This window comes from Dipodomys spectabilis, unplaced genomic scaffold, assembly GCF_019054845.1.
Source record: "Dipodomys spectabilis isolate Male_0828 unplaced genomic scaffold, ASM1905484v1 ptg000096l, whole genome shotgun sequence".
NCBI classification, from domain to species: domain Eukaryota; kingdom Metazoa; phylum Chordata; class Mammalia; order Rodentia; family Heteromyidae; genus Dipodomys; species Dipodomys spectabilis.
In genome coordinates, this window is record NW_024870773.1 from 5,915,694 (window position 1) to 5,932,443 (window position 16,750).

The 16,750-nt window shown below is 41.7% G+C and overlaps 1 protein-coding gene across 7 annotated transcripts in view; it reads left to right on the top strand.

Annotated features, from left to right (window-relative positions):
* The window catches only part of Svil (supervillin), a 211,603-nt gene that overhangs the window by 166,991 nt on the left and 27,862 nt on the right, over window positions 1–16,750 (top strand). For 4 of the 7 annotated variants that reach the window (XM_042686004.1, XM_042686007.1, XM_042686006.1 and 1 more), the window contains exons 15-21: window positions 958–1,087; window positions 5,045–5,092; window positions 10,048–10,195; window positions 11,416–11,505; window positions 11,596–11,682; window positions 12,225–12,402; window positions 14,969–15,141. In XM_042686004.1, coding sequence (XP_042541938.1) covers window positions 958–1,087; window positions 5,045–5,092; window positions 10,048–10,195; window positions 11,416–11,505; window positions 11,596–11,682; window positions 12,225–12,402; window positions 14,969–15,141 — 854 coding nt within the window. The remainder of the gene's footprint in view (window positions 1–957; window positions 1,088–5,044; window positions 5,093–10,047; window positions 10,196–11,415; window positions 11,506–11,595; window positions 11,683–12,224; window positions 12,403–14,968; window positions 15,142–16,750) is intronic. The other 3 variants (XM_042686010.1, XM_042686008.1, XM_042686009.1) reach the window with 1 other exon arrangement.

A 16,750-nucleotide genomic window follows, 5' to 3' on the forward strand; every position in this document is an offset into this window, starting at 1 on the left:
CCCTACTACATTGTTGGTGGGAGTGTAAATTTGTTCAACCACTCTGTAAAGCAGTATGGAGGTTCCTCAAAAGACTCCATGTAGAGCTTCCAACCCAACAATCCCACTTTTGGACATTTACCTAAAGGATCACAAACAAGGTCATACCAAAGCTACAAGCACAACCATGTTTATCACAACATTGTTTTTTGTTTTTTAATTTTATTGTCAAGGTGATGTACAGAGGGGTTACAACTGATTACATTTCTTGCGTAACTTGTTACCCCTTCCCTCATTTTTCTCCCTCTTTCCCTCCCCCATTCCCCTCCCCAAGTTGTACAGATCATTTCCAACATATTATCTTGTGAATATTGCTGTTGCATAGGTTCCACATTTGTCCTTTGTCTCACCATTTTGTTGTTCCCCTTCCCTTTTCTAATTCAGATAAATGTATATACAATACCCAAGGTACCAAAATTGAATGCAGTGACACAGGGGATAAACCATGGGCAGGGGGGGCACAAAAGAAAAAAATCACGTAGTACATTGAGAACAACAACAACAAAGAAAAACCTCTTGTGTCCATGTCTTGAAGTTCATTTCACTTAGCATCATTTATATGGTCATATGTACATAGTTATTGAGCTATTCTACTCATCTGCTAAGATTGTCCTAGATATATACTAATTATTACAAATAATGGAGACCATGTGACCTGTGTTTCTTTGGATAAGGAAATGGAAGGACTTGGGGATGGTTATTTTAATCCTCTCTTATTGCTTTCAGCCCACGGTCAACAAAAAAAGCAGATGTCTATTATTCTCTTGCTGGAATGATTATATTTCTCTTATCTGATAGTTATGGGTTCAGCCTTACTCTGTAATCAGCTGAAAAATCTTTGGGACCCTTTTAGATAAAGGACTTGCAAGTTCTAAGAGTTTGGTGGTGAAGTCTTTGGTTGGTATGTTTTCCTTCCAGGTTGGCACTGCTGAAGAAGAGTGGTGAAGAAGACTGGAAGAACAGACTTCATCGAAAGCAGGAATACGTCAAAGCATCAGCCAGCAGCAGCCTACACATCCAGGAAACAGAGCAGTCTCTGAAGAAGAAGGTAATGTTTCCATGTGAGGACAGAGCTTCTAACATCACGCTTGTCAGTGTGTCACGTGGACAAGCATGTCTGGATTAAGTCCTACTCTAGAGAGCATAAATGCCTTAGGAACATGCTTAGCCTGTCATGTAGCTGCTAAATTGATCAAATGGCCAAGTCTTAATATGTTGTAGTCCTAATAGCACTGCACATAATGTCTCAACATGCATGGGACTATTTCCAAATATGCACACATTCTTAAATGAATTCTGGATTTAGAATGTGATTAAAAACTTTCAAAGGAGTGGGACACTGGTAGCCCATGCTTTTAATCCCAGCTACGCATCCAGCTTGAACAGGGAAGTCCATGAAACTGTATATCTAATGAACCAGGAAAAAGCCAGAAGTGGAGCTGGTAGCTCAAGTTGTAGAGTACCAATCTTGAGTGAAAAGACTAAAGGACAGTGGCTAGGCCTGAGTTCAAGCCCCAGTACCAGCACAAACAACAACAACAAAAACCAAGAGAACAAGAACCCTCCAATGCAACTCTTAACTTACTAAGAGCTTACATGTTACTTATAAAATATGGATTTGGGTTTCCTATGCAGAGATTTAAGACCTAAGTAGAAAATTAAGGATATAACTATAATCTGTGACACTTTCTGAATACTTTTAAGCCTGTTTCATAATAAAGAGATATGCCTTTTATTGAATTAATTTACTAAATAAAAGTTATATATGGTGACCAGTGCTAGCAAACATTTCATATAAAAGAATATTTATGAGTTGTTAAATTACAAATGTAATGATGACCAGTCTTTGGCCAGTTACTACATACTTTCAAAACTGCTGGCTAGCACTACAGATATATTGATACCTGTATATTGTGCTTTCTGGCTAACGGCCACACCCACTAGCCAATTTCTCGGATTCAGAATCTTCAAATAGAAAGGAAAAAATAAATGTTCCCAACTGCTTGATCACCTGGGCCCTTCTGGATCTCAAATAAACATCCTATGTCTAGTATGATGTTGTGTGCCTATAGTTCCAGCTATCCAGGGAAGTTGCTGTGGGAGCCTCACATGAGCTCAGAAGTTCAAGACTAGCTTGAGGAATATAGCAAGAACGTATCTCAAAAATGAAAATAAGTATCTATGGAAAAGAGAAATGATGAAGGTGACCTTTGTTCAGTAAGGTCTCATTAGATAAAAATGAGATTGTACGAGTTAGTAATCCAGATGCTATTTTATTTCTATGGTACTTCTGTTTCTAAAACAGGGAGATCAGAATAGCAATTTGAACTCTCATTTTTTTTCCTACCTGGTGTTAAAGATAATAACTAAGGACATTTAGTTCTCAGCCATTTATCATGTTTTCAACAATTACATACAACTGAACACTAAAGTATAAATGTAGGAAATTGAGATTTCAAGATAAAAGAAAACTGAGTCCTTCAAATAATTTATACCTTGGCCCACAAACTCTGTTTACAAGAATCTTAGTGCTGAGGCTGAATCTCGATGATAGAGCATTTGCCTACCATATATGAAGCTCTTGGGGTAATCCCCAATACCTCAAAAAAAAGTCCTAAAAATCATTGATTCAAAAATAACTTCAGTCCATAACTTACTGACAAAGCTGTCAGCAGTGTGCTATGGTACCAAGCAGCACCAGAGTGCCCTGCTGGTCATCTTGAAAGGTGCAGAGTACCTGGGCTTTCAGAAACCAACCATCCCCTACCGCCAGATGAAAATTAAGCTGAGCCTAAAAAGCACAAAGCGAGATGGAAATCCACATAAATGGTGGATCTATCTTTCCTACACACTGAAGAGTGATGGATGGTCTTGAGTAGTAAATACTACTCAAAGACATGGCTGAGGTGTTTAGGGGACAAAAGATCCATGTTACCCTGCCATTGCTAACCTTGGGGTAGAAACCCAGGGATGGGGTTCAAGCACTGGGTTTCTAGGTAGCTTGGGCTTGCCAATGTGAAGTGCTTTACTTGGATCATGTCTCTGCAGCCACTGCAAACGCACAATCTTAGCCCTCTTTGATGGCCTCATTCAGTGTGGTCTGAGACAATAAGCTCTTTGATGCTAAATTTAAGTCCATCTATTTTAGGCTGTTGTCACATAGGGAAATCTCAAATTCCGTTCAAGTCAAGTGGTTTACTGACAGCCTCAAGAAAGCTAGGTGCTGGTGGCTCACATGTATAATCTTAGCTACTCAGGAGGCTGAGATCAGAATGAGCCCAGGCAAAAAAAAGTTTATGAGACTGTTATCTGCAGTTAACCAGCAAAGAGCTAGAAGTAGAGTTGTGGCTCAAGTAAAGCTAAGGGACAGAGCTCAGGCCCTGAATTAAAGCCCCAGTATCCAGTATCCACTACACACACACACACACACACACACACACACAATCTCTCTCTCTCTCCCTCTCTCCCTCTCTCCCTCTCTCCCTCTCCCTCTCTCTCTCTCTCTCTCTCCCCCCCTCCCCCCACTTAAAACATATGCATTCAGATAGAAACTTGCTGATAGAGTACGAGTAAACTTGTCCATATATTACTGCCCAAAACATAGTTATCGAACCTTCCAGCTTTACCAGCTTGGGTACAAAGGAGCTAGTTTTATGATCAGGCCAACACTTCCTAGTTTCTGAATTTGTCAAACAATACATAATTGTGGTCACCAAACATTTCACAGCTCGGGTTCCTTTCTGTGTGTGGTAAGCACAGATCCGAGAATTGCAGCTGAGACTACACAGAAAGGGTGGGGCATGTGATGACAACGGTAAGTCCCTCCCTCCGCCCTGTGAGACTCACACAGTGCAGCAGCTAGTACCACCTGAAAATGACATCGTGGAAGCCACATGGGAATTTAAATGTCCCCAGTTTTTAAAAAAGTATAAAGGATGCCTTGAAATGGATACCTATTTTATTTGCCCAAGAGGATGTCCCAAAGGAAAAGAATCTGTAATGCTGTCATGAGCATGTCATTGAGGTCCTATATAGCATTATGTTTCTATTTTGGCCTCTGAATAGCATTGAAGAGCTGTTGAGTTTTTCTCCATCATTCTAGCCATGCCCCATGAAGCAAGGAACTTAGAAACAGTTTCTTGCTTTTCAGTTTTATTCCCCTCAAATCAGGGTTGATGGTTTGTCATTAATTATTTCCCTAATTTCTGGTCATTTCCCATGAAAAAACTTAACTATCTCTATTGCCACCCTTCTCCTATATTTCGGTTAGGCCAAATGACTTGAGCACTTCTGTTTCTTTGTAGTTTATGTAATTAGTTCTAAGCAATAAAGCTTATTTTGTTTGTAGAGTTGGCCTGGTCCATACTGAGTGGAGTATGTGTCACTGAGCATGGCTTGTGTCTTGTTTCCTCCACACTAATTCCATCAGAAAGAAAAGAGAGGAAAAGAGAGAGATCACTTAAAGCAGTGATCTGATCAGTCTTTATTTTCATCTAATAAGTACTTAAAATTCCCATCCTATCGCCCTGTCTTGTGTCTGTTTGTTAAAATAACTATGTAGTATATCAGACTTTTCTATAAAATCATTTATAGAATTGCCCCTTACAAACTGGCATCTGTTTCTGAATCCCAGATGAGAGACTGACTCAGCCCTTGTATGGTCAGCTCAGATCCTTTGAGCTCCAAAACAAGGTCCTAAAATTTCAAGGAAAGCAAATCTTGCATGTTCATATATTTTGTCACTGCCCCTGTCATTGAAATGTGCAGTCACCACCATGATGAATGAAACCAATGCAAAAGAGGAAGGAAAAGAGGGGACAGCAAGGCTGGAGGATGACATCTCAAAGTTCCCTGCAGGAAATGAGTTCTCATGGTGTTTATGCCACTGAATTGTGAGCACGTGCACGCTTCTAACTAAACCTAGGCATGAAAATGATGGTGGTACCCTGACTAGACTCTTCTCTTCCAATCCTCTGCAATTTCTTCTGTTTGTTTTAACCTGTAGGAAGAAGCAGGATTTACAGATGATAATGCCATTTCTTATCTACCTTGGGTAAGCCTGACTCCCCCACACAGGTGTCCTCATGTAACTGACCACAGTGGGTCTCCCCTGGGTGAGTGCAAAGCCCTGAAGCACAACCAGGACATGAAAGAGGGAAGAAAAGTCTAGGATTTGAAGTTGCTGAGGTGTGCACTCAAGAGAATTCTCAGAGGTGCATCTCTGTGAACACAGCAGGCAGAAGGCTATCGCTGGAAACGTGTAGATATATTCATGTAGGAAAAACGCTCACAGTTCATGCAGAGAGAGCCAGGCACATTCCTGAACATGCTCAGTTTGAGATTTTGCATCCTATATATCCAAAAAAATGGTTGATGAGATGCCTCTGAGCAAAGAACATAGTGTTATAATAAACTAAGTTTATTCTAGGACACCTTAAAAAGGTTGCGTGAGAGGGACTTCCAGATTTTGTCTGATTCCTTGTAAGCATTAATGCAAGGAAATGGAGGTATGGCTCAAGTGGTAGAGCACCAGCCTTGATTGGCCAAAGCCAATATAGAGTGCAAGATCATGAGTTCAAGCTTCAGTACCAGCACAAAACAACAAAGAAAAAAAAGTCACTCAAGTGGGCATCAGCCTCCTGTCCCTCTAAGCATAGATGATTATCCCTTCCAGGACCTGTGTGTCAGATGTCACTCCCTCTAGATGACAAGCCTGGTTATAGCCCGTTCCAGCTCATTCTGATCATTAGATGGGTCTTCTCTGCCCTCCTTCATTTGTATGTGGTTTAAGAATAACAGCCTTTATACAGCATGAAAAGCTGATCCCATGTTCTTAAGTTTTTTAATTATTTTTATTTACCTATCAAAAATACCTTACAGAAGGTGATTTTTGTGTGTGTGTGAAATGCTAACATTACCAACAAAAGTCATGAATCCCATCTTGATAACCAAGCAGCTTGCATTGTAGTAGTCTCCCCATTCCTCATTCTATCAACACAAAGCTGATTCATACAGGTGCTGCATCTGTGAACTGGTTTTAGTATTGGCATTCATGGAAGGACCCTCGTTACAAAGCAAACTGAAGCCAGGCTCCAGTGGCTCACGCCTATAATCTTAGCTACTCAGGAGGCTGAGATATGAGGATCTAGGTTGGAAGCTAGCCTGGGCAGGTATGTCTGTGAGATTCTTATCTCCAATTAAACACCAAGAGGGCAGAAGTGGAGCTGTGGCTCAAATAGTAGAGGACTAGCCTTGAGCAAAGCAGCTCAGTGACAGCTCCCAGGCTTTGATTTTAAGCCCTAAGACTGGCACAAAAATAAAGGGAAAACGGGAGTTTAAAAAAATAGCAAGGTGAAATTGCAATGAGTCGATTAACTTTTCTGTTAGAACTTCCATTGTTTTGTCTCCCTCACACCACCCCATCTCACCCATCTACCCACCCTTGTAATCAGTCTTTTCATCTCTAATCTTCTTGCTTTGCTCTATAGGAACCTGTATATGCTTCTACTTATTCTCCTGCTATACCTGCTGCCCATAAATACCTGTCTTTTGTAACTATTAATCAGGTGAGGAAAAGCCTATACAAATGAAGCCTCATTGCAATTTCTGAGCGGTAGGGAAGGACTTTGGTTTTGTTTGGCAAACTCATTTATTTGCTCTGTTGTTGTTGTGTGTGTGAGTATGTGTATATGATTGTGTGTATGTCTATGATTGTGTGTATGTCTATGATTTTAGTGTGTCTACCCCTCACAGTCATGAAACTAGCTTAAGGGGCAAGTTCCCCTTTTTAATCACCAAGCATTAAATCCTGTGCTAAGTCAGGAGCTCATCCTTTAATTTTCCGAGCTGGCTGATGGTGCTAGAACAAGGTTATAGTTACTTTGAGGTCTGAGCAGAGGCCTGTGATCTTGTCATCTTTTGTTGAGGCCATTTGTGGCTGCATGCTTGACACAGACACTCAAAACTCTGCTAAGAAGGACTCAAAGCTAAATCTCCTAACAGTGTGCAAAATGTCCTGGCTTAGCCACACTTCTATTTCTTCTTTCCATTTTTATTATTTAACATTACGCTCTTACGATTTCTTTTTACAGTTGAGTTTAACTAGACTTAAGATGAAAATTTAAAAGCTATACCACAAATTTTTCTTTCCTTGAAGCTTTCTAGTTGCAGAAGTGTTTTACCCTTCAGTATACTCTTAACAACATATGTCAGCTACACTCTTACTGTCCCATTTTTCAGGAGATGTGGGAGGGAAGCAAACTTACCAGCAACACATGATAATTTAAAAACATTTTTCCTGATTGGTCTTTTATATGGCTCTAATCTGTTTCCTACTAAATCTCTGTCCTAGGAGAAACCCTCTTTTCTGCCCAGCTGTTTCACTCCCTGATGCGCACACACACACACACACACACACACACACACACACACACACACACACACATTACTCCTCTGTCTTCCTCCTCTGTGCCTCTCTCCCCCTTTCCCCCCACCTCTTTCTCTCTTCATATTCCTAAACCTTATATTTCTAACCCCCTTAATACAAGGAGTCATGTAAAGTGAACTGGTGAGTCAGGTTTCCCGAAACCCAACCCTACTAGTATCCAAGTTAAGTAGAAACGTGTAGAGAGATAAAAATGCTTATGTTTAATATAATGTGCAGGGGAGTAGAAAGCTTCTTGCCTTAGATCTGTCACATGAATTAAAGCTTTAAATTCTACAGTGGTTTTGTCATTCCAGTATGAAGGAGTTCTAGGGCCATCCAAGTGCTTTGGGAATTAAATTGTGGGTTCAAAACAATTTTTCTGAGTCATTTATACACTCCAGTACCACACCCTCGATACTGGAGATGGGTTAATGAGTTCAGCGAAGGCCGAGAGATGTCTGAGTCTTGAAGGAGCCAACTCTCTTGGCACTTGGCTTTTCTGGAAATATTTTAAGCCAAGTCATGTACTTTATTGATTTGATTCAACTCCATTTTCAGTGGAAACTTCTCTCTTTCTTGAATTTTGTGAGGGCATTTCAGCAAGTCATTTCAGGTATTCCTTGAAATTAGGGTCTTCTTGACCGTCATAGGAAATGTATAGTTGTTTTTCGTTTTTAATTTTTGAAAACTTCTTTATTGCTTAAAGTTAAAACTTCTAGGAAAGTTTCCATAATAAGCAGGGTACCCTCCTGCACCCTTTACCCAGCCCAACAATTATTAACATTTGCTCTCTCTCTTCTTTCCTCCATAAATCATGTGTGTGCATTCATGTGTATATGTTGTATATGTGTATGCTCCTTTCAGGGTATACTTGCCAAAGTATTTCCCTCATGTCCACAATACAGTGATACAACGATTAAGATGAGGAATGTAACATTGACATAATGCTTGTCTAATTCACATTTGTATTCATATTGTGTCAATTCCTCCTAATAATGTCTTTTACCCCCCACCATATGAAAGATCGAAGCCAGGATCATATCTTTCATTTAGTCATCCTATTCCTTTAGGAAAAGGTTCTTAACCTAATTTAAATTACCAAGGATCTCAAAATTACTTCCAGCTGTGATGGTCTGGTGAAGAATCCTATGAAGGAAGTCATTATAATTAAGATTAGATGATTGGGAAGAACATAATCATAATTAAGAAAATTAACTGTGACTATCTCTGCTCTCTTCCTGCCCTTCCTGTTGATCCCAGAGGGGGACCAACTCATGTAGTAGAAGGAAAGTTATGGAGGTAGAAAAACCACTGAACCCTGGGGATACATTTCCACCAAAGGCACTCCTAGGCCCATGTCAGGAAAAGGCCTTGGGATCACTTGGATCTCTGATGAGTTCTTATCCAAGGAAAATTCCTCAGGAAGGAAGAGCAGCTAGAGAACTGACAGGAGTTAAGGAGTGCTTAGGCACAACTAGAAAGTAAATGCCCTAGTAGAAATGGTGCCCCTCAGGGCCATGAAGATACCTAGGTAAAAGCAAAAGGGCAAACCTAGGAGGCATTGCCAGCTGTCAGAGACTTTGTGCCAAGAATAACTTCCTTGTAGCCTTCCAGATGAAGTTCTTCCTGCTCTTAGAAGGATTCATTTGCTCTCTTCCTTTCTCGCAATCAGCTCGATGGTCTTCTCCCCCACCACCAACCTTTCCTCCCTCCCCTTCCCTTCTCTTCCTTTCTCCTCTCTCCCTCTCTCTCCCTCTCTCCATTTCTCTCCTAACTCTCCTGGTCCTTCCCTCCTCTCTCCCTCCTGCTTCTTGCCCTATCCTGTGCCTTAATGCAGAGAGGGGGTTTGTAGTCAAAGCAGGGTGGCAGGAAAGAAGGGGGAAGAAACATGATGTTCCGCTTCAATATCGCCACACTCTCACCTACCTACACTCTTCCTTCCTGTCCCCCTCCTCCCTCCCAGTTCACCCCAACTGCTTTCAGTCTTATCTGTCACTTTCCAACTTAACCTTGTCATCCTGGTCCAGTCCCAGTCCAGAGTCCTCTTCAGGTCCCTCTCCACCCCCCTTCCCCTTGGTTACCTACTCTGTCACCAGCATCAAGCCAAAGGAGCACCACCATTGGCCTAGAAATGGAAGCAACGGGTTTTTTCAGAAGCGCAATGAGAAATATTTGAAGGCATCTTTTAAGTAGAAATGGTATCTATGTATGTTATGTCTGTGCACACTGCATCCTCAGTTGTTAGGTTTGTTGTGGCCTACAGCCCCTTCCATGGGTGACCTGGCTACTTTGCTGTCCCTATGACAATCTGCTGAAGGGAGGTGTGTGCCAAGTTCAGGAATCTTATGGACATCTCTTCCTATCCAATTCTGAGTTACACGGATAAATTTGTCTCGACTCACTGTGGTTTGTGTGAGGGCATGTAGACTCTCCCCATGCGCCCACAGTTCACTGAGTTGGACCAGACTCTAGAGCAACTTCATGTGTTACTCTTTTTTTGTTTGTTTTTTTCACCTGCTCTTTCAGTCATGAATGCAACAGACTAAATCTATTTCCTTCTATTTCTTTTCTCTTACAAACAGCGGGTCACGGAAAGTCGGGAGAGCCAGATGACCATTGAGGAGAGGAAGCAGCTCATCACCGTGCGGGAGGAAGCATGGAAGACCAAGGGCAGAGGCGCTGCCAATGACTCCACCCAGTTCACAGTGGCCGGCAGAATGGTGAAGAAAGGTCAGAGCCAGTGCACATGCGCTGTGAGCTTGTGGGTGCCCTGTGCTCACCCACAGAGGTGATGTGGTCTGGAACAGATGCTGTTTTGTTGGTGCTGTTATTTTAAAGTGAAGTTTTAAGCATCCTGGTGTTAGGTGAATCTTTTCTGCATAGGTTTTGTGTGCTAGTCTTACTAAACATTTCATAAAAATCATTTGGGGCTGCCTGCAATATGAAGTGTGATTCAACTTGCCACCATGTCAAAACTTTCCCCTTTTCCCATTTGGAAAGCGAGGACAGTTGTAGATTTCAGAAGTGACTACAAGCCTGCTAAGAATACTTCAACAAATTCTTTCTCACAACCACCTTTTTTTTTTTTTTTTTTTGGTAGTGTGGGAGAACAGTACTGGGAGTGTTGAGTATGATCCTCAGCAATACAAAATCAGAGTAACATACACCCTCCTGTGTCTTTCTTCCAAAAACCCAGTGTTCTTTGCGTTAGTGACTATTTGGCCCGTAAGGCCAAATTGTCTCTGTAACCCCCAATACCAGGGACCACTTTTGGCTAATGTAACACAGCTTATTCTTTTTTGTGTATGTGCTGGTCTTGGGGCTTAACCTCAGGACCTGAGCTCTGTCCCTGAGCAGTTTTTTTGCTCACAGCTAACACTCTTAACAGTTGAGCCACAGCTCCATTTTTGGCCTTTGTTGGTGCTTACGTAGAGATAAGTCTCACCGACTTTCCTACCTGGGCTGGCTTTCAAACATAGTCTTCAGATGCCAGCCTCCTGAGTAGCTAGGATTACAAGTGTGGTCCTCTGGGCCTGGCTCACAGCTTGATCTTAATTAGCTTCCTCTCTAATAGGACAACTGTGCTTCATCTGTTGCCCCTGCCACCAGGAAAGGGCCTTCAAAACTTTTAACTCCATCTAAGTACATTGTGATTGCCTGATGCAGTCTCTTTTTTCCATTTTTATGTCATGGGCTTGTTTTCCTGTGTCTCTATTGTATATTTGGTATATCAGCTCATGAGTGCACAATCTTTAGAAACAATAAAATGCTATCAGTAGTTACAGTTGCCCCTGCATAGTCAAGGTAGCTACTAGATACATATGCTGAGTATACACACACATGCATGGATTATACAATCTACAAGGTACTCATGGAGATTAATTCGTTGGGTCCTAGAAATTTCCAGAATAATTTTAACCTGCTGTATCACTGTGTTATTTGTTCTTCAGGCTTGGCATCACCCACTGCCATAACTCCAGTCTCATCTCCTCTGTGTAGTAAGTCAAGAGGTACTACGCCAGTGTCCAAACCCCTAGAAGGTAAGTCACTAGGGTGGTCCCCAATAGCCTGTGAGCTTCTGATCTGAGTTTTCAGTAACACTCACTTACTGATGCTTTCTTCTTGATTAGATATTGAAGCCAGACCAGATATGCAATTGGAATCAGACCTGAAGTTAGATAAGCTAGAAACCTTTCTAAGAAGGCTAAATAACAAAGGTAAGACCAGACCAAGTGTCTGTTTTATCATATTGTGATTTGTATTTATAATGAATAGCTAAAAATGTTCTTTTTAAAAAAAAAAACTTGCTTCTTATCATAATCTCCATATCCTAATTCTGATTTCTTATCCTCATGCTAAATTGTCTTCTTTTTAGTGTAGCTTTACTAATTATTTTGTTATTATAATCTTTGCTGTTAGCTTTCAAAACTATGACCAAGACAGAATAATGTACTAAATCAGGGACTTTCAATAATACACATGCTGGGGCTGGGAAGGTGGCTCAGTGGTAGAGTGCTTGCCTTGCATGCCTGAGGCCCTGGATTTGATTCCTGAGCACCACATAAGCAGAAAAAGCCAGAAGTGGTACTGTGGCTCAAATACTAGAGTGCTAGCCTTGAGCTGAAGAGCTGAGGGACAGTGCCCAGGCCCAGAGTTCAGGTCCCACGACTGACAAAGTAATAATAATAATAATAATAATACACATGTCTGAAAAAAAAAGTTTTAAAACCTCTTACATTGTTTGTTTATTGATTGATAGTTGGTGGGATGCAAGAAACGATCCTCACTGTCACCGGGAAGTCTGTGAAGGAGGTGATGAAGCTGGATGATGACGAAACCTTTGCCAAATTCTATCGCAGTGTGGATTCTAACATCCCAAAAAGTCCTGTGGAGTTAGATGAAGATTTTGATGTTATTTTCGACCCTTATGCACCCAAGTGAGTCTCTGCCTCTGTCTTTCATCTGCTGTAGAACACTTCCTTCTCCTCTTCCCCACATCATTCCGCCAGGAACTCTGTCACTGTGTTCTTCATGGGAGTTGATCTCCCTGCAGCCGCATTGACACTCTGGCCAGATAAATATACATCCTCCAGACTGTGTGTGTCACAGAGGTTTGTCCTGTTCTATCAAAATAGTGTCACTGGTAAGAACACATGATTAGTATAGCTAGAAAACCAAGAGGGGTAGAGAGGTTACCTAGTTTATTATAATGTATAAAATCAGTAGACCTAAGAATTTTCTCAATGATGTCCAAAAATGACTCTTCCCACAAGAACATAACAAACCTACCTAAAAAAGTTATTGTGGTATTGGGATCCTGTCAGTTACAAGTGCCATAGAAATACCTAAGGCAGGGGCTGGGAAGGTGGCTCAGTGGTAGAGCACTTGCCTTGCATGCATGAGGCCCTGGGTTCCATTCCTCAGCACCACGTAAGCAGAAAAAGCCGGAAGTGGTGCTGTGGCTCAAGTGGTAGAATGCTAGCACTGAGCTGAAGAGCTGAGGGACAGCGCCCAGGCCCAGAGTTCAGGCCCCACGACCAACAAGAACAACAACAAAAAAACAGAAATGCCTAAGAAAAACTACCTTCAGCAAAAGAAAGTTGTGGAAGGATTACAGGTTCACATGCTGAAAACTAGTGGGATCTCAGGTTCCAGAGCCCCATCAGAACATGGCCTCTCTTCTTTATGAACTGGTTTCACTCTCGGTCAAGCTGTGGCTGCATCTAGCTCCAGATCCTGCCGCCAACCTGGGCACCATAGCTTTGCTTTCCACTAGAGCCAGCAGAAATTCCAGGTTGGCTTTTCATTGCTTCAAGTAGTGAAAAACCCAAGTAAGATCCTGAGGCCCTGAATTCAAGCCCCACTACTGGCACCAAAAAAATGGAGAACGATTTTTATCAGCTTCCTAAGTTCTTCTAAACCATCCATTATAGCCAAGAACCAGAAGATGGTGGTGTCTAGATCCTTCCCATCCAGGCCATGGAAGGGTGGAGTGGATTTCTCCAAGGAAAGCCCCCAGGCCATTGCCAGAAGCAGGAGTCATGTGCCAGGCAGGGTATACCCACAAGCACCTGCCATGTCTCTGTTCTTTCCCATCTGGGTGACTGTCTGAGTATGTTTAGTCATCTTAAAATTTCTTTTTTTGTTTGGTTTTTTTTTAACTGTATTTTTTTTTTGTCTTTTCTTTTTTTGGTACTGGGGATCGAACCCAGGACATTGCACTTGCTAGGCAAGCGCTTTGCCACTGAGCTACATCCCAGCCCGGTAGTCATCTTAAAATGTCTGTAAGATGCTTCCAGTACATTTTTACATGTAATTAATTTGTTCAATTTATTTCAGTTTGTGTGTTTCCATTTCCTGTCTTTAAAGAACAACTTTCCATTGCCCACCTTCAAATGACATTTGTATTTGCAATAAATGGTTATTTAACCATTTCTCAATTTTCTCCTCACCAAATGTCACTGTTTAAGTTGTTCAATATGGTCATTTAAACATCTATGTGTACATTTAGATACACACAGAGGCAGTGTTATACATTAACAAGACTTTTGCTCACAGACCTAAGTACCTAGAAGTTGCAGGCAGCAGCAGGGGTCTGTTATGAAGTCTCATCACTAGACCTACCAGCTTCCCAGGCCACGCTTCTGTCCACAGTAGTGAAGGGAGTGCCTGTGGAATCACAGGTGGTTTGCAGGCTCTTGCATTGCACTGTCTTCTTCAATATTGTGGTTATTGTCAGACACCAGTAGCTCACACCTCTAATACTAGCTACTAAGGATGCTGAGATCTGAGAAACAAGGTTTGAAGCCATCCCAAGCAGGCAAGTCCAAAAGATTCCTATCCCCAATTAATTAGCAAAGAACTGGAATTGAAGGTGTGGTTCAAGTGAAAGAGTTCCAGCCTTGAGCAAAAAGAAGGCTAAGGGAGGAGAATCCCCTTAGTTCAAGCCCCAGTGCTGGCACACATACACGCACACACAACCACAAATTGTGATTATTTCTCTCAGGGGTCAGTGGTTGAGGATTGGTGATGAAACTGAAAAACTATTGTATAAAAAGAACTGTTGTTCTGGAGCAGCAAGGGTGGGACTGAGGGCCAGTGGCTTCCTGTGAATTCTAGAGGCAGCATTCTACACAGGTGAGCCCTTCCAAAGAGAGACTTGGGACATGGCATGGTGTGAAACAGCAGTTCCTCGGCCTTTAGAGCTGTCCAGTGGAGGACACGCTGCCCGTGGAGCATTAGATAGCCACTAAGTAGACACCAATGGACATAAGTGAACTGGGCTCCTGGGACAGGGACATCCTGGATTCAGTGGGCTTGAATCTCCCTCTACCTCCAAGATCCCATGATTTCTTGTCAGGTGAGTAAGAATGGGAGATGCTGTAGTCATAATGAAATCAAGCAATGCTATTATGGAACCCATTACTCTGGGTCCAAGATCCACAGGCAAACCAGGAGTGGCTGGTGTTACAGCCATAAAACCCAACTCTGCTTGGCCCCCAGATTAACGTCGTCTGTGGCGGAGCACAAGCGTGCAGTTAGGCCCAAGCGCCGAGTCCAGGCTTCCAAAAACCCCTTGAAGATGTTGGCGGCAAGAGAGGATCTCCTCCAGGAATACACGGAACAGAGGCTGAATGTGGCCTTCATGGAGTCCAAGCGGATGAAGGTGGAAAAGAGTAAGTGTTTGGAACCACTGCCCTGCTTCTCTGCTTGGGCATAGGGTGTTCATTTGTTGTACTTATTTCTTCATTTTTCTGCATTGTGAAGGCCAGAAAAGATGCTCAAATGACATCTATTAAGTAATAAGTAAGTTTGCACAAACACAGGCATGTGGGCCTAAATTTTCAGGATCAAGGAGGACCATCTGTTCAGTTGAGCAATTTAAAAACATCCTGATTGAAGAAGAAAGATGCATCTGGATTTTGTGGTTCAACCCAGATTCAGCCCTATTAGAACCCAAACACAGTAATTCTCACTGCATCTTATTCAAGAGCCAACGGAATTTCCTATGGAAATATATCTCAACTCACTGTTCTTAATCCTGGAGTTTTAAGCTAACACTTTCGAATCATTCCTTAGTTTATTTTACTTGTTTTTATTTTTATTTAGTTTTATTTAATTTACTTATTTTTGTGTGAATATACCCCTTCTGAGGCTTGAACTAGGTGCTTTCTTGTACCGTTTTTCACTCAAATCTGGCACTATACCACTTAAACCACAACACTACTTCATTTCTGGCTTTTTAGTGGTTAAGTGGAGATAAGAATCTTATGGACTTTCCTGTCTGAACTAGCTTTGAACTAAGATTCTCAGATCTCATCCTCCTGAGTAGCAAGGATTTTCACAGGCCACTAGGATCTAGCTCAAACCATTCTACATAGAGGTCACTAAGGCTGCCAAGTGTCAGGATGGGGATTAAGTGGGGTAGGACGGGCTGGAATGGGCCTTGAATGGAGAGAGAGAGAGTGGGCACCTGGCTCTCTACTCCCATGTAAGGCCAAGTTGCCCTGCTTTTATCTAACAATGCTGGGTTCCATTGTTCCAAAAAAGTGGTTTTGTTGGTGGAGGTGACTGCATGCAGAATCTTGATATTTGAATATTGTTATTCAATATTATTCAATATTATTCAATATTATTATAATTTGTATTTTCCCACAGACTCACAAACCGAATTTCCCAAGATTTTTTCTTAGAAATACAGTATTTAGATGAGATGGCTAAGTCACTTTCTCCTTTTCTCCCTCTCTTCTCTCTGTCTTCTTCCCTCTCCTTTCCCTCTGTCCTCTCCTTCTTTCTCTATATATTACCATCTATTAATTACACCAGAGTTTCATTATAAAATTTCCATACATACACATAATGTACTTTGATCTAATTCACCCCATATTAATCTTTCTTTTTTTCTCCTCGTCTCCTACTTTTAAAGGGCATTTTAATGGGTTTCATTGTTCTATTGTGTAAAGCCTGGTCATCTGAAAGTTGTTAGCAGTTATAACAGCTTTCAGTATAATTGGAACAAATGAGCTCCTCACCTGGTTTATCCTAATGTTGCTACTTTAGTTTGCATGATCACGTGGCACTTGCCATGAAGTGGTTTATACCTCAGGTTCTGCAGTTAGGTTTTCTTGGACGGTGATTGTTTGATGGCACAGAGAACCAAGCTTGAGTACGTTTTCCTCCTTAGATAACTATAAAATGCACAGATCATGAGTTGGTTGGGAATGATTTCTGATTGTAAACATTGTCAATTCAATGAGCACCTTACTTTCCCTCTACATGGCTCTC